Source organism: Columba livia, chromosome 9, assembly GCF_036013475.1.
Source record: "Columba livia isolate bColLiv1 breed racing homer chromosome 9, bColLiv1.pat.W.v2, whole genome shotgun sequence".
In the NCBI taxonomy this organism is placed as follows: domain Eukaryota; kingdom Metazoa; phylum Chordata; class Aves; order Columbiformes; family Columbidae; genus Columba; species Columba livia.
Window position 1 is genome coordinate 21,609,221 of NC_088610.1, and position 17,972 is coordinate 21,627,192.

A 17,972-nucleotide genomic window follows, 5' to 3' on the forward strand; every position below is an offset into this window, starting at 1 on the left:
TTCAAAAGCAGCAGCAAGCACAGGGTATATAGGAACTTTATGGAGTTGGGGAGCTTGGTGTGCAACTGATATTAATACATCTGCATCATGCACGCAGTGGCCTCAGACCTGTCCCCTCTGAGTCCATATAATGGTAATATGTACACTAAAAGTATATGTGTTTATATGCTCAATATACATGTATATATATATACACACACACACACACACACATAGATACAGACATATTATAGCTGGGTAACAAAATGAAAGCTCAGAGGAGCCAGAACCGCCACTATTTATTATTTATGGAGCCCGCGCTGTGACAAGCAGTGCCCAGGCGTAGCAGCAAGCACGGTCTCTCCCCTAAGGCGTTTACACGCTTGCTCAGACACAAACTGGTTTGAGAACCCAGAGGGCTGGGGGAACTGGCTGAGGGTGGAGGGGGGTGATGAGGCTCTGACACCCCCAAAATGCAGCCCTATCCTAAGCATAAGTCACCAGAATAATGTAGCATTGACCAGTGTGTTGCTCCATCATCGGGGCTGCCAGATGTTTGTGAGGATGGAGGTGTTGCATTGACACCACAATGGTGACAGGGACCTGGAGGAAGACATGTCCCTACTCCAGTGTCGCGCTCACATCAAGGGCCATCACCTGCCCATCCCCTTGCCCAAACCACCCCGGAAACAGAGCCAAACTGTTTATTTAGTATTAATTTTTGACGCTGGCTTGTTTCGGATGAGCACCCGTCTGTCTCTGTCTATTTGCCACTGCTGAGAAGATTCATTACTTTGATGGATTTGTGTAATTTTTTTCCAAGTGCTTCAGGTGACAAACAATAAAGCACACTTCAGGAGGAGCCAAGCAAGGGGGAACAGGGGACATGATGGGGGGGCATCTCTCCCTAGATAAAACTATTCATCCCACAGTATAGGCTGAGACTCTCTCGGGGCATCAGCACCAAGCAAAGCCCTGCAGAACGGCTGAAATCCGGGATATAGAGATGGAGCTGCAAGGCCATGAGTGCTGGGTAGGCTGCTGAGGCTCCAAAATTAATAATTTCTCCCTGGGGCTGCTCCATCCCTCCATTTCTTCAAAGAAACGTGAGCATGGTGCCAGGAGAAAGGGTTGGGAGGGGGGTTAAAGCATCCCAGGGAAGTGGGGATATATGGTATATACCGATGCTGGCGGTTTATGGACACTGCTGTGTTTTTCCATAGGAGCTCTCAGGAGGGGAAGATTTCATCCTGCGCGTTGCTCCTTGAGCGGGTGATCATCTCCGCTGTAACTGCGTGGGCTCCAGAGGAATAAATTATGCCAGACAGGCTCAATCACTGCTTGTGACAGTGGCACAGGATTTATGGCTGCGAGGATCAGAGTGCAGAATGGCTTCTGCATCTGCCACAATACTGGGTCCAGAGAGCAGAAGTGGCCCCAGTCCCATCGCACCCGTGCCAGGTGAGTGGAGCAGGGACAGTGACAGGGGTGGTAGCCACGACAGTAACACCAAGAGAAGGTCAAGACACAGAGTTCAGCCCACAGGGCCCTGGTTGAAGTCACCTGAATGGCATTTTCTGTCTTTAAATGTTTTGTGATGCTCTGGAGAGGCGGAAGAGGCTGGAAGTGGCTTCCCCTATAGCAGAGCCAAGGGCAATCACATTCCTCGTGCTCAGGCCGTGCTGCAATGTTAGCTGTGAGCTTTGGCTTTGGGGTTCACACGGTGCACACAGGCTGCTCTAAAAGCCAAAACACACATCCAGCTTTGGCTTACACCTTCCTGATCCCCCACCCTGTAATGAGATTCTCCTCTTAAAACTAGAGGAGGAAGAGAACCCTCTGGAGATCAGCAACCACTATACTCCAAAACTTTCTCCTAATGTCTAACTTTGAAACTTGTTGGTCTCTGCTCCCCAGGAACAAGCGCCAGAACCAGAGGAAACGGCCTCAAGTTGCGCCAGGGGAGGTTGAGGTTGGATCTGGGGAACAATTTCTTCCCCAAAGGGCTGTGGGGCATTGGAACAGGCTGCCCAGGGCAGTGCTGGAGTCACCGTCCCTGGAGGGTTGGACAGACGGAGATGAGGCTCTCAGGACATGGGGCAGTGCCAGGGCTGGGGGAACGGTTGGACTTGATGGTCTTGAGGGGCTTTTCCAACCAAAATGACTCTGTGTTGGGAAGTCCCCAAGAGCTGTGACTCCCAAGGCAGGACATGCACTGGGGTGGCTGGTGGCAAAGCCGTCTCCTCGCAAAGCTGAGCCTGAGCTATGGAGATTTACCCCAGATCTCTTTGGTACACAAAGACAACTCTGCCCACACACGCTTGGCCTCTTGGGTGGCTGCTGGAGAGCTGTGGTCTCCATGTGGCTGAGACAAGGTGATGAGCACTGGGCAATGCACCAACTTGCCCAGTGCAAACCAGTCACAGCCACTTTTCAGAGTGGAACCCCAGTGTAACACCAGTGGAGGCTGCATGAAGGTGATGCTTTAGCTGGAGGCAACTCCTCTCCTGGGGAACAGGTCAAGATTTATCTTCTGCTACATGATGACAGTTCTCAGGTGTCTGTGCAACACCAGGATCTGTTTTCCCTGAACAGATGGAGTCACCATCTCCCCAAAAACAGCCCCCAGGGTGCAGAAGACAAGTGGCAGGAGGACAAGCTGCCTGGAGGAGGAGAAGACATCCCAAACCCACCCAACATACCGGCTCAATGGGTGAGGTGCCCGGCTGTGGGTTGTGCTCTAAAACAATAGCCTTTCCTGGGCCACCTGCGAGGGTTCAACAGACCTGGGCATCTGCATCACCAAAGAAGATGTTTGGCCAATTTGTACAAACAGGCAAGGCAAGTTGGGAAGCAGAGGTGTTTGCTTGATCTTCATGTAGCAAAAAGCAATAACTAAGGAGAGGCACCAACAGCCTGGATTTATCCAGCTTTTGGAGAAAAAAAATCTCTACTCTTGACCTCTAGATGAAAGTGTAGGTAACTGTTTTAGTTTTCACGGAGGATAGCCTCAATTCTTGCACAAAAAAATGCATTTCTAGTGTTCAGGGGAATGAGCAGGGCCTTGATCTATAGCTCCGGTTGCCGAAGAGCAAATGAAATGCTTTCTCTTTTCATCCACATCCCGAAAGGACTGGCTGTCGTGAAAAATGGGAGCACCTCTGTTGAAGGGAGATTACCAGAGCAATTTCCCATCTGCTGTCTGGTCGATGCACAGACACGTGGTGCCTCAAACCTGCTCCTGCTCTTGAGCCTTGTCCATCGAGAGGGTGACGGGGAGAGGGAGGAAAGATGGGGGGAGAGAGGTCTGGGGGGATGAGGGAAGGGAAAAGAGGAAAGAAGGGAGGAGAAAAGAAGGAGAAAAGGAGAAGAAGGGAAGGAGAATGACAAGGAGAAAAAGAGAAGGACGTGGAGAAGGACAAGGAGTAGAAGGGGAGAAGGCGAAAAGGAGAAGGACAAGAAGGAGGAGAACAAGGAGGAGAAAAGGGTGAAAAGGAGGAGAAGGGGAGAAGGAGAATAGGAGTAGGACAAGGAGGAAGAGAAGGGGAGAAGGTCAAGAAGGAGGAGGACAAGGAGGAGGAAAGGGAGAAAAGGAGCAGGATGAGGAGGAAGAAAAGGGGAGGAGGAGAAAAGGAGGACAACAAGGGGAGGGAAGAGAAAAGGAGAAGGATGAGAAGAAGGAAAAAAGGAGGAGGAGGAGAAAAGAAGGAAAAGGATGAGAACAAGGAGAAGAAAAAAAAGGGGGAGAAGGAGGAGAAAAAGAAGAGGAAGAAGAGAGGAGAAGGAGAAAAGATAAGAAGGATGAGAAAATGAGGAGATGATTTTGAGAGCCAGAAGCAGAGCAAGAGCTTTCTCTGCCGCTGAGAGTTACCAAGTGTTTTGCCGCTTGCAGAACCGTCCTCGCTGCTCCCCCAAGGACTCCGGACTCTTCCAGCGGTAACCGAGAAACTGAGAAAATGTGTCAGGAAACTTTTCACCAAGTGGCTTCAGAATTTTGGGTCGGTTTTTGAGCTGCGGATGAAGTGTTTGACATTCCCCTGGGGCTGAAGCAGCCACACTGCAGGCTGGCCAAAACAAATACACGTTTGAGCTTTCTTCTCTGAACAAAATAAATGGAAGTGATGCTAAAAGAAAGAGCAAAATTAGCAACTTTATTCCCAGGAATTAAGAAAAGCTGCTTGATTTAAATGGGCTGGGCTGGTGATTCAACTCCTAAAACTCCTGGTTTATTAGGACATTTTTCCCTGAGTTGGGGCTGACACGTTTTTGCACTCCAAGATTTCTGGGAGAGGAATAATGGATTTGCTAAGTATTGTTATTATTTAAGTGACAAGAGCGAAAACTGAAAAGAAAATCTGTTTACCAAAAATAACAATAGCAGATATTTGTCACCTCTGTCAGAAATTCAGACCCAGGCAATTTCATAGGTTTCATAAGCTCTCGTTAATTTTCTTGTTTGGGAGGATTTGCTATTTTAATGAAACCTATTTACACCGGCGACTGCTGGAAAATCATTCATTAGTGGACAAGAACTATTGATTATTTTCCTCCACCTACTCAGACGTGTTCTGGCCAATTACTGTAACCAATAAATAAAGAAATACCAACCTTGCATTGCTGCCACTATCTCCAGTAGAACTTTATTCCCAGCCTGGGGGAACCGCTGTGCTGGAGAAAACTCTTTTAACATTTATGTCACATCATTGCCATCGTCTGCTGGAGAAACCAGGGCTGCTAGCTAGACCTTTAATATAAGATTTACTAAAAAATAAGATTCACGGCGCACACGGCGAGAATCACGGAAGGAACAGCGTGAGGTTTAAAGAATGGCCGCTTCTTCAGCTATTATGATGCAAATATTTGGCTTGATTTGCCAAATTCTGGAGGGGATTCATCTCACCTTAGTCCCTGACGGAAGAAATTTGGGTTGTTTGTGGTCCCCAAAGAGACCACGGCCTAGGAAAGCTCAAGTTTAGGCCTGATGCCTCACTTTAAACATCAGCCCTTAACCAACTTGGATTTGTCTGTGTATTTTTACTTGTGGCTTTGCTGCTACTCAGGCTGCTTAATAGGGAGATGTTTGATTTAACTGTTATATTACAATACGAGCCGTGGCTTTAAAACCGTGGCCATTCGCATACATTTTAATGGACTTGGGGGGGAAAAAGAAGAGAAATCTGTCTCCAGTTTTTTTGACAGAGTTGTAATTAAAGAAGATTTTTCATAGAGAACATCTGTTTCTCTTGACAGATATATTCTTGTTGGGAGAAAAAGAAGTGCCGAAAAAAAAACCCAGTTTGTCAGTCTGAGCTTTTTATAGATTTTCATCCAAGAATATTTATCTTGAGGCTTTTTTTTTTTTTGACGAAATAAAAAAAAAGGTGCTATTTCCTGAAAGGAGAGCTATTCTGATCAAGGCTGAATTTGCCCCTCAAGCAGCAGAAATGCAGCTCTTGCCCTTGCCAGCAACCTCGTAATTAATACATCGTTATAAAAAATCAGCGAGGTGATGGCAAACGGCCGGCCCAAGGGGTCACACTCTCACATACATACAAATGCATATATATATATATATATATATATATATATATAAAGGGTTTTTTTTTCTCTTTCTTTCCAAACTGAGAGCACTCAAGTTCCTCCTGAGTAATTTCCCAGTAGTCCTCGTTAATTCCTTAAGATTTTCCCCACCTCTTTTCAAAGCTGCAAGTTCAAAGCCACAACAAGGAGCTGCCTCAGCACTTCTCCGTTTCTTTTCTTGGCTTTTCAGCACAGTCCAATCAAACCTATTAACTCCTTCCTTTAAATGGCCAAGGCTGCCAGCCACAACAATCCCTTTTTCCCCTAATTTTTTCCCTTTCCGTAATACCAGATGCAAATCAAAGCCGTGTTCTTGGTTATAAAGCATTACGCACCGCAACGTCATTCCCGTGTCGGCTTTTCCATCGAGTCTGGGTGCAAAACGCTTCGGGAAAGCCTCATCCTCTCCGCACAAGGCGCAATAATTAATGGCGGGATCGTAAGCGACGGTTTTGCGTCACCCCTTGGGATGCAGATCTCTCGGTGTCGGGGCTGTTGGCTTCACTATATCACCCTGAGCATTAACGCGAACTGCAGACAGTAATTATACCAGGCATTAAAGTTCTGTAATTGTATGTACTGCGTGCGTAGTTATAATGCAACAGCAATCCCGGAGCTGCTGCGGTTGCTCTTGCTCCGGAAAAAGGCCACATAAAACATAAAATAAAATCCAAATATATAAAGGTCAGGGTAGTAAATATAAAGATAAGCATTGCATCGCTTTAAATATTGATCATTAGTGACATTTCTATTATAGGAGGGCTAGGACTTACCGACTGCGGAGGAAATGTGGGCATGAAGAAAGGCTTCGAAATGGGATGAAAACGTGTTGAAACTGGATTATAGGCAGGTTTTGGGTTTGGAGGTGGATCACTGAAGGTGCAGCCAGGGTAACTCCTTTTCCCAAAGGCAACAGGGATTTGGAACAACCTTTCCCCCTTACCTGCTTGACTCTTCCTTCACACAGCGAGGACCCAGCCTAAAAACACAGAATAAAAACCTGAAGGGTTTTTGTGTTTGACAGAACAAACCACGACTCTAACCAAGGCATGTGGGACAGAGAGAAAAGCAAGAATAAAAGTGGGTGACAACTAATTCCATGTAAAATACCCATTCATACACACACAAAAATCCCTCTCTAGATGCGAAAACAATCATTATGGAGAAAGCCCATCCTGGAGTTGTATGACCATGGACAACAAACCGATGTACAACATCTTATCAGCAGTGATGGAGAAGCACCGCTCCGAGCTCAGAAGTACCTCTCGAGTAAGAAACACTCCTTTTTGGGCTGGTTCTTGAGGAGGGTTTAACATTTTTAAACCCCTTGACTAAGTGCCAATTCATCAATGCATTAGGAACAGAACATTAATCTGTTCCTCCCATCCGTGCCTTAATTGTAACATTTTCCTTTTAATGAGGTGGAGCAGGGAAATGGGAAGGTAATTGCGGCAGTGCCGACGGAGGGTTTCCTTTATGATTTTAAAGCTAACGATGACATGAGGGGTGTATTATTTCTCTCCAGGAAAGTTCTTTTCCCCTCAGAGGAGGTGGATTGTCAGGACTAACCCCACGGAGGAGGTGGGTCTGCGGCAATGCACGAGGTGAGCGTATATAAATGTATATACTGATTACATATATATTATATTCACCAGGCTTTCCTCTGACACCGCTCCTGGTTTCCCTACAATAAAACAAGGGACAGATTTTGCAGCTCTTTTACTGGACAAATCGCAAGTATTGAGTGTCATAAAGGGCGATGCACAGTCTGGTCCCCTGGAACCAGGAGTGATGGAGACATGAACGGGGCTCGTTTCCAAACTGGTTTTGAAGCCCTTGTGTCATTCTCCTCTGCAAGAACCCATTTATTCACACAGTCCATGCTGTCCTGCAGCCTCTTCTACCCACGTCCCACACATCAAGTGGCTTCGCTCTTTGTTTTTGGTCCAAGAAAGAGGCAACCAGCAAACCCTTCCGGAGTCTTCAGAGGTTTGGGTGACATTGCTCTTCAAGCCGTCAGCATCATTCTGCTCTCCCACCCACATGGGGTGAGATTTCCCTTGGTGCCTCCTTCTCAAATATCTTTTCCATTTCTGCATGTGTCGTGGTCCCTGACCATCCAGGCCTTTCCTACAAGTTAGGAATCACAGTGATCTATTTCCTCCAACATTGGGCACAGGGCTTACTTGGCTACAGAACATGCATTTTCATTCCCCCCTCTTCCTCGGTGCCTTTCTTGCCCAGCTCTGACACCTCTTGTCTTTTTGTCCTGGGAGTATTGATGATGAGCCCAAGATGTGCCTTAAACATGGATGTTGCAGCCACGTCCTTTGGGTATAGAGGGAAGGAATGAACAAGGAGACATCTGAACCCACAGGCATCAATGTCCCCAGAGTCCCCTCAGGCCAGAGAGGGGACAACAAGCAGCAGAGGTGTCCTTACCATGTGCCAACCAACCTACGCTTCCAAAAAGCCACCGGTGAAAGTGTTTTGTGCCTTGTGGCTCCAAGGGTTGCAGGGAATTTGGGGCTGGTTGGTAGCAGGTGATCCAAAGACCTGAGAAATGAGCGATGCTTGCAGGCACGTTGCTGAGATGTCCTCCCGTTCCCAGGGCTCTGTGGGTGGCGACGAGTTAACTCTGCCTTGGAGTGGGGTGGCAAGCTGCAAGAGTCGGTCTGAATGTGGAGCAGTATTTGCCTGAAACATCGTCATCAGGAACTGAGAGAACTGAGGCCATGACAGGAAGAACAGATGGACAATGACTTGGAGAGAGGCCTGAGGAGAAGAATTGTGTTGCACAGGTCTCTCTGACCTGGGGGGCTACTGATAACAATGGCTGCTGTATGGACTTTGCCTGCTCCATCAGACAAACCAGCCCCCACCTCCTGAAAGGGACTGTTATGCATGTCTCTCCGACCTGGGGACAGTAACTGCCATCCAGAAGATGGATTCTCACCTGCTACCTCAGTCACACACCTGCTCTCCGCCTCCTCCCTGAAACAAAGGCCAATGAAAAGGAGCATGCCCAGAAAGTCGCCATGGGTTCTGAGGTCACCCAACAGACCAGAGAGAGACATAAGGGATGACTCCCGAATGGACACTATAAAGATCTTCCCACCAGAAGATCCTGGACCACGACGCAAGACCAGCAGGACTCCACGGGACCGCAGACCAGAGGGACGCCTTTGGGACTCATCTGGTGGTAATCAAATCCTCATTTCCACCTTTCCTTTCCCTTTTTCTTCTTCCTTTCCCCTTTTCTCTACTATCGCGTGCCGCTTTATGGGCAAAATAGTAAAGTAACGCTGATTGAATTATAACCCCTTGGCATTTTGGTTGCCTTAATTTTACGCTTCGAGATCAAGGTAGACGAACCCTCATGAGTCCACACATGCATGACTCTTAGGTCCCTTTCAGCCTTATTTTTCTCTAGTTCATCTAATCGCTTCTACACCATCACTACGGGATGATCCAGCTGCAAGGTGCCTCCTTTTCTACCCATCACCAGCTGAAGCAAGTTAATCAGGCCTGGAAATTTGCCTCACGCTTTTGGGGAACTATTTCTCAAAAAAAATAAAGTAATGTTTTGGCCTAGAAACTTCAAATGTGATTTAGTACCTTGCCCGTAGCAAAGAGTGTTGCCCCCGGAGACTGGGGCATCTTCCATTATTAACAATGGTGATGGAGTCCACGTGGCAGATGTGTGCATCAGAAACCACAGCTCAGGGCCTGGCTCTCTAATTGTTTTAATTATGCTGGGGCCCCGAGTACTGTTTGGAGTGCTGTGGGTGTCCCTGTGTCGCCTGCGCAGGAGAGACATCTGCAGCGGTGACAACACAAGCGGAATTGCTGAAGGCACCGGGCGGGGGGGAACATGCTGGCAAACCTGTTACGGGCTCAGACGGGGAAGGGTGTCTCGGAAAGGATGAAACAGCAGAACGCTGCGACAAATTGTGAGGGCAGAAGCTCAGGCATTCAGGAAATTTCTTGCTGGTCTCTGGAGCGGTGGCCAGGGGACACCAAAGACTCCAGCCCTTGTGTCCCAGAGCCAGCCGGGCTCTTGGGGAAGCACCGAGTTCATTGCGAAGCCATCAAAAAGGCTGCGGGAATGCAAGCAAGCACCTCTGCACTTCATCACACCTTGTCCAACCTCCCCATAGAGCTGACAGAGACACCGTGTCCTCCCCAGGCAGTCATAGGGTGTGAATTCATAGAATCACACAATCATTTTGGTTGGAAATGACCCTCAAGATTGAGTCCAACCATAACCCAGCCCTTGCACTGCCCCATGTCCTGAGAACCTCATGTCCGTCTGTCCAACCCTCCAGGGATGGTGACTCCAGCACTGCCCTGGGCAGCCTGTTCCAATGCCCCACAGCCCTTTGGGGAAGAAATTGTTCCCAGATCCAACCTCAACCTCCCCTGGTGCAACTTGAGGCCGTTTCCTCTGCTCCTGGCGCTTGTTCCTGGGGAGCAGAGCCCAACCCCCCTGGCTCCAAGCTCCTTTCAGGCAGTTCAGAGATCAGAAGGTCTCCCCTCAGCTCCTGTTCTCCAGCTGAACCCCCAGGTCCCTCAGCCGCTCCCATCACACTTGTGCTCCAGACCATTCATCTTCATCTCTGCCTTCACATCTCCCATGTTCCCATTGTCTCCTCCAGTTGCTTTTCTTTCCCGTCCTGAGATGTCAAGACTGAGCATCCTCTGCCTTGCCCTCCCCATCCTGTGGTCACGGTCCCTCCATCCTCTTCTCTCCACACTCCCATTCCCACCTCGATGTTCAGCTCCACCTTCTCCTCCCTCCCTCTCAGTAAAACATCTTCACAAGCTCAAACCTTAACTTTGCATTAAATCAAAGTCAGAACAGTACGCAAGGGCTCAGGAAAACGTGATTTAAATGGTGCCGTGCCCATTCACTTCAGATTAAGTCTACGGACGTAATTTACTGCATATAGAAACTGGAAGGCAGAGCGCAGCTCATTAATGTCTAGGATTATTACTATTATTGTACTAAAACAGAAGCTCTTTGTAATTTTATTTCTATTCCTAGTGAATGCAAATTTGCGAGACAAATAAGAAATCCCGCCCCTACCAGTCCTTACGGGTCACTATTGATTTCAGGAGGGAAAATAAGAAGTCAAGAAAAAACAGCAGAACAAGAATATGCCAGGAGTCTAAAACCTCACAGAGGCAACAATTTAAAGGATTTCAAAGGCTGTTTTCATAAGCCTTTTGGGACTCAAACGTAGCATATTGATTAAACTTCGGAAGCAGCTAAAAGCAGCTTCAACATGGCTAATTAATACAGTGATGCCCCGATGCCCCTTCCACTTGTTTTACCAAGCTTCAGCCTGTCAAATCAATTAATATTCACAGCGCTGATGAAAGCAGAAACCCTGTTTATCATTTGATAAACCGATCGATGTATTGACTCCCTCACCATAATTAACTGACCTGTCCTGTGGGGTTCGGCGTGGTCCTTTTTTGGGGTGACAAGACCCATGCGGGTTTGACTCGGCAATCCGAATGATGGCGTTTCCGATTCGTTTGATGCGGAGCCGGTTCTCTGCGGGAGAGAGGGTCAGGACATTTCAAGGAGAAAAGCCTGTGATCATTCCCGGTTTGAATGGAGCCGCCTGTGCTCGCGGGACACCCTGATGGCGTTTAGGACGTGGTCTGAATGGGTTCCAGAACAGCGCCCCTTCTCTGGAGGAAAAATCCCTTTATTTCTGGACATTGAAGGCAAAATTTCACACAGGATGCAATATCTTTTGCATTTGCTGTCTTCTACCCACCGCTTGCTTGCAGACCACCACACATGCCTCATTTACCCCTGCAGGAGAAGGCAGATGCCACCACGAGACCTTCTGCAAAGTCTTTCAGGTAATCCTGTATTATACACGTCGTATTTTGGGGCTGAGGAGCCAGATTTGCAGGTTTCTGGCTCATCAGAGAAGGCGAATTCCTGGGCAAGGCAGGACCAGGTGGAGGGGACACCGTGACACCAGATACGGTGGAGAAATATGTGCTGATTGTGCTACGACATAATTTTGGGGAGTCTAGTAGCTCGCTGCAGGTTCTAACTAACTTGTGGCTTTCAAAAGAATGGCTGGAGAGTTGGGCGGGGAATAACCTAATGAAATTTAACAAGGGAAAGTGTAGAGTCCTGCATCTGGGCAGGAAAAACCCCAGGTTCCAGTATAGGTTGGGAAATTACATATTAGAGAGCAGTGTAGGGGAAAGGGACCTGGGGGTCCTGGTGGACAACAGGATGACCATGAGCCAGCACTGTGCCCTTGTGGCCAGGAAGGCCAATGGCATCCTGGGGTGGATTAGAAGGGGAGTGGTTAGTAGATCGAGAGAGGTCCTCCTTCCCCTCTACTCTGCCCTGGTGAGACCACATCTGGAATATTGTGTCCAGTTCTGGGCCCCTCAGTTCAAGAAGGACAGGGAACTGCTGGAGAGGGTCCAGCGTAGGGCAACCAAGATGATTAAGGGAGTGGAGCACCTCCCTTATGAAGAAAGGCTGAGGGAGCTGGGTCTCTTTAGTTTGGAGAAGAGGAGACTAAGGGGGGACTTCATTAATGTTTATAAATATATAAAGGGTGAGTGCCATGAGGATGGAGCCAGGCTCTTCTTGGTGGCGAACAATGATAGGACAAGGGGCAATGGGATCAAGCTGGAACACAAGAGGTTCCGCTTAAATTTGAGAAAAAACTTCTTCTCAGTAAGGGTGACAGAACACTGGAACAGGCTGCCCAGGGAGGTTGTGGAGTCTCCTGCTCTGGAGACATTCAAAACCCACCTGGACATGTTCCTGTGCGACCTCACCTAGGCGTTCCTGCTCCAGCAGGGGGATTGGACGAGATGATCTTTTGAGGTCCCTTCCAATCCCTAACATACTGTGATACTGTGATACTGTGAAAAGTAAAGCACAGGGATGTTGGTGCATATACTTGAGTTTGGAGGAACTTTGATTTAAAGCAAGGTTTTGGTACCCCCCCAATAAACCGCCATGAGCTGTTTATCAAATTTTAATTCAAAGCGCCTCATACAAGGGAAGAAAAAAGGGGCAAAACAGCTGAATGAAATCATTTCAGCAACATCTGCTGCCTTTCCAAGATATTTCACCAAAAGCCTACAGAGATCAAATGTTTTTCCTCTAATTAGAGCGCTTTCCTCGCGAGCAGCAAAAATATTATATATCGACACCTCCCTCGCTGCCCAGAGGGTCCCACGGGACCAGTGGTATTGCCAACACACAATAATACACCTGTGTTCCCCTCGCTGCAAGTGAATAGCTTACCCAAGAGGGGAAAAAGTTGTTCCATGCATCCCTTCCTCTGACTGTGCTCCCCAATAATCCTCCCTCAGCCAAGGCAGCTCTGGTGATGCATTTACTAGAAAAAAACACATGGTTTAATGTGAAGATACCTGCAGATAAAGCATCCTGGGTGCTGGGATGTCCCACGGGGAATCAACGTTTTCACCTGCTCGGCCTCAGGTACCAGCTCTGTCTGGACTCCTGGAGATGCTCTGGATGCTCACGGGTCGTTTTGGGGTCTAGAACAATAAATTGATTTATTATAAATGCTTTAAGGAATAAAAAGAAAGTGAGAACTTCAGGCTAAAGCTTATGTTGTTATTCTAAGGTGTGCTCCTCGGTCGTGGTTCATGGAGTGTTTGTGTTGCTGCAAAATCAGTGTGAAAAGTCATTATGCCGAAGAAAATAAATCCGGTTTTTAGCCTTTTTGAAATAAACGTGTTGCAGGAGCGCCAAGGATCGCTGTTTCACTGCTTCTTTAGCCTCTGGGTTAAGACAACCAATTCCGATCTGCTCCACGTGGACCACGGGCGGGGACGAGCTCCCGAACGATCCCACCAGCCTGCGGATGATTTACGAGGCACGCTGCAAAGAGCAAAGCAAACCGGGTTGTTAGCTCTGATATTTAGAGATGATAAACAGCATGAAAAGGAGATTTTTTTTTTTTTTTCTTTTTAATACCCCTACACAGATGCAAAACAAGTAGTATAGGCTTAAATTAAGAATAGGAAAATATTGGCTTAATACCAGGGGGAAACTTCCTGGCAGAGACATCTGTTGTGCTACAAACTGGCTTCCCAAGGGAAGCGCTGCAAATCCTGCTCTCGAACCACTGAACAAGGACCATGCTGCTCCTCCAGCAATGTGCTTATTGATCCCCCCCCTTTTCCAAGCTCTCCCATGTAGCAGGAGCTACCAAAACCTGCCTTACAAGAGCAGGAGGTCTGAGAGGGCATAAATCCATCATCCTCCCTTTTCCATGGGGGAAAAAGAACGTTCTCCTCTCCAATTTCTCCTGCCCGTGCTCAGATGTTTTATCAATACTTCTCTAGGCTGCAGCAGCACAAACCATCGCTGTTTTGCCTGCGTTTTGTCCTTCGCCTGCAATTAATTCCTAGAAGGCAGCAATTATTTAAAGAGCATGGTGGCTACGGCACGAGCCGCATGTTGGCACAGCAGGATCCCAAATTTGAGCATGCAAAGGGACCGGGAACCCAAGCACCACGCACAGTGACAACCCCAAGCACACAAATCCGCCTTAATTACCGCTCCCGCCTGCTCATTTGCTGATACCGGTGTCTTCCAACACTGCCCCTGTGATCTGCTTTGTAATTGGGATCCTTACAACAAAGCCAAAAGGAGTTTGGGGTTTTGTATTATTATTATTTTCTTCCCTCGCATTCTCTGGTAATTTTAATCACAGCGTCTGCAAAGGTCAAGTGAATTCCTCATTAGCCTCCAGACCAGCGGCTTCACCAGCGTCTGGAGTCCTTGAGATGAAAGGGAAGAGCCCGGAGGGGGCGTAAGATGCTTTAGCAACCCAAGAGCCATCGCATCGTCCCCCACGATGGATTTATTGGCATTATTTATTCCTCCACAGGGTGCAGGAACCAACCTGCCTGGGAAAACATCCCAGTGGTCAACCGGGCAGGTTGACTGGGGGCCCAGGTCGCGTCTGGGGAATCCGGAGGGTTATCTTGACATTGAGGTGACAGTTCAGCTCTAAAAACAGTTTTTTTGGGGTGTTTTTTTTTTGGTGAAGAAAGGAAATAATCTCTCCTTCTGCATTTCCAGTTGCATTTTCACCGAAGCGGGTTCCCTTGGCCATTTCCTAAGCGGAGAAGTCAGCAGTGATCCCTTGAACGTGCCGTTTTCTGGACCTTTCCTGGTGCTGCCAGCGCTGCCGTTTGTCCTTTGCGGATGCTCCGTAACCCCACCCCGAGGCTGCGGGACGCACGAGATGATGTTTAAGATCCCCTCGCCGGGCGGGCAGGGTTTCCAGGGCTTTATTTGGGGTCCCGTTTCTAATTAACACACACAGGTCTTGATTCTTCACTTGCCTGCTGTAACTCGCAAAGCTCATCCATTAAAAAATTCCCACTTTGGAGCTGTACATTAGTCAGACTCATTTGCCTAGGAACATGAAAGTCCCTTCCTATTTATCTCCTCATTTGAACTACATAAATAGCCCACGGCAAAAACTCCTCGTCTTCCCCCTATTCCAGCCTTTGAAAAAGAAAAATTAGTGGTGGGTAATTATTTTTGAGGCAGATACCAAAATGATAATTTCTTAAACAATTACTTTGAAATATTAACAATTGTTCTCTAAATTCCAATTTAATTCCTGATATGAATTATAGTTTGTCAGATGTGTGCTTCTGAAACATTTGTTCTTTGAAAAGAACATAAAAAACGCCGGCGTAACCTTTTGGCTCCTCGCCCTCCGAGCAGAGTAAAATGCCTTCGCTTGTGTTTTATCAACACAAATAATTAAAACACAAGAGAATGTTTGGGATTCGTACAGTTGTTTTTGGCATCTTATTCGTATTTATTTGATCTGTGAGATATCATTTTAATTAAAAGCTCGCTCTCTCTTCCTCTCCTCCCTGCCCAAAGAATGAATTATTTCTAATACCCTTGCTGCCTCACACTAACACGCAGTGATGCTGGATGGGGGCAGCAAATCCCCCTCAAAAGGGGACCTGGGATGCTTTGGGAAGGGGAAAAACCCCTTGGGAGGGTTATAAATAAAAGGGCGTTTTCTCCCGCCCAGGGTTCTGTTTGTGGGCAGCGGGGTCGGGCTTTGCCCCCGCGCGATGCTCACAGGAGCTGCCAAGTCTCTCACTGGAGCTCAGTTACTGCAAAGACCTTTTCATTTCATTCTTCTCTTCCCTCTCCCTTTGCTCCCTATTGTACGGCTGCTCCTCTTCAGATGCAGCTCAGTGCGGTGGCTTAAAATAAAAAGATATATTTTTTTTTTATTCCAAGGGCTAAATCTAGAGAAGGAGCTTTCCCACTGAATTCATGGCTTATCAGAGCCAGCCCAAAACCCCTTAGTTTATCTGAATTTTCCCATGCATGCCTACCTTGTGTTAGCACTGTACCCTCTCTGCAAGCACATTCATTAGAACTAACAGTGTCCAGAACAGTTTTCAGCAGGTAGCACCTCAGCATCACTGGGAAACGTTGCCCTACATGGGCTCCTCTGGGACACAAATGCAGCTCCCAATACTATTAATAAAAACTGTATTTTAAGTTAAATTATCCTTGCTTAGTGCTGGTATTGGTGTAAGCATTTGGCTTGGGTCCATATCCCTTTCTTTCTTCTCTACAGCTGCTCTGACATCAACTCAGTGGCCACTTAGTACCCCGGTCTCCATTCAGAAGGCATCTCCATAAACGAGGTGAAAATTCCTCCACGGTATAGGTCACCTAATTAAACGCTGTTACCTAGAATTATTTATGAGACTTTACAGCTATGCAAATCGAGCACCTGAAGCATTTTCCTAAGTATTTATGAGTAACCACGAGAAGATGAACCAGAGCCACCAACTGGAAGCAAGGGTTGGGTTTTCTTTGGGAAACATGCTTTTTAGGTTTTATTTTTTAACAGCACTTACAGGTTAAATTCCACCAATTTAATGCAAAGAGGCCACTGAGTCTTTGCAATTCAAGGGTAAAACCTGGTGGCCATGGATACGTGCACCATCTTGGCGCAGGCCTATGGACGTTATGGGGACCACAGGGGGTTATCAGGGTCATGGGGCATCTCTCAGGGGTTTGGGAGGCTCTTCTCACCCCACAAAGGCAGAATGGGTTGGGAGCACTCACAAGGTCTCCTGGTGGTCCTTTGCACCACGGCTTGCGGCTGCAGGATGGTCAGCTCCGGGATGTGGCCACCTTCTTCCAGAGCCCACGTGCAGAAGCCACCAGAACAGGGTGCTTAAGGGTAAAAAATAGGAAGATAACTCAGCAGGGTTAAATTACTGGGGTGCTGCAAGGCAAAATCAAAACTCTGAGCAACGGGAATCCCTGGCGGCCACCTCCACCTTTCAGCTGCCCGTGTCGGCCAAGAAGGGAAGAGAAGGGAAGTGTTAATGAGCTTCCATTGCTCCCCAGGCTGAATCAAAGCCCATCAGCTACAGAGGGGGAAAAACAAATAAAATGCCTCTTGTAATGGCTCTGAAGCAATTCCTTTGGGAGATGCACAGGGTGAGGACCAGGGGAGTCACAGAAATGATGCTTCTGCTTGCCACATGGGCTGATTTACATAGAATCACAACATCATAGAATCAAGGAATCGCTTTGGTTGGAAAAGCTCCTCAAGATCATTGAGACCAACCATAACCCAGCCCTGACACTGCCCCATGTCCTGAGAACCTCATCTCCGTCTGTCCAACCCTCCAGGGATGGTGACTCCAGCACTGCCCTGGGCAGCCTGTTCCAATGCCCCACAGCCCTTTGGGGAAGAAATTGTTCCCCAGATCCAACCTCAACCTCCCCTGGCGCAACTTGAGGCCGTTTCCTCTGCTCCTGGTGCTTGTTCCTGGGGAGCAGACCCTTGACCCCCACCAGATGGGTGTTTCTCCTTGGAGGAACATCACCTAGCAGAACATCATCTACTTTACATTTATTCTGTTTCTTTCCCATGTTTCTTCCCTTCACCTCACTCCTTTTCTTCCCCCTTTCTCGCTGGCCCCAGTCTCCAGACATCTCCAGACTTTCACAAGGAAAGAAACTGCTTTCAAGTCAGAATAAAACAAACAAGGTCATTGGAAAAGATAAAAAATAATGAGTTCCTTTCTGCAGGACTCCGTGCTCATCTCTCCCACCCCTCCCCACTTTCATCTCACTCCAGAAAAAGAAGAAAACAAATCTTTGCTCATCCCTTTGGGGCCCGGCCTCCAGATCTGCCTGCGATGCGGGTTGTAGCCCCAATTAAAATCCATTTATTGCCCATTGCCCAAAACCTCCCTCTTGCCCCCAGCCCAGACCCACCTCTCCATGCCAATGGCCACCGACCTGGTATCTTCTCCTGTCTTTTAAGTCCTACGGATTTAAAAAGTGATTAAAGTTTTACTTAGTTTTAAAT

The 17,972-nt window shown here is 47.7% G+C and overlaps 1 protein-coding gene and 1 long non-coding RNA gene across 5 annotated transcripts in view; both read right to left on the minus strand.

Annotated features, from left to right (window-relative positions):
- Nucleotides 1-238: 238 nt before the first annotated feature.
- On the minus strand, nucleotides 239-11,892 carry LOC135580262 (uncharacterized). Of its 4 annotated transcripts, none has more exons than XR_010474764.1 (3): nucleotides 11,011-11,891; nucleotides 6,333-6,538; nucleotides 239-6,090 (listed from the first exon to the last, which is right to left on the minus strand). It is a non-coding gene; the product is annotated as an uncharacterized LOC135580262 (long non-coding RNA). The 4 variants fall into 4 exon arrangements; XR_010474766.1 differs by having other exon boundaries at nucleotides 239-4,103; nucleotides 4,588-6,538; XR_010474765.1 differs by having other exon boundaries at nucleotides 239-4,692; nucleotides 5,895-6,538; nucleotides 11,011-11,888.
- A 296-nt stretch (nucleotides 11,893-12,188) lies between these two features.
- LOC135580261 (uncharacterized) overlaps nucleotides 12,189-17,972 on the minus strand; it is a 55,436-nt gene continuing 49,652 nt past the window's right edge. Inside the window, exons 14-17 of the mRNA XM_065074249.1 lie at nucleotides 17,879-17,929; nucleotides 16,712-16,822; nucleotides 13,047-13,119; nucleotides 12,189-12,956 (exon numbers count right to left, since the gene is read on the minus strand). Coding sequence (XP_064930321.1) covers nucleotides 12,755-12,956; nucleotides 13,047-13,119; nucleotides 16,712-16,822; nucleotides 17,879-17,929 — 437 coding nt within the window. The 3' untranslated portion in view covers nucleotides 12,189-12,754. The remainder of the gene's footprint in view (nucleotides 12,957-13,046; nucleotides 13,120-16,711; nucleotides 16,823-17,878; nucleotides 17,930-17,972) is intronic.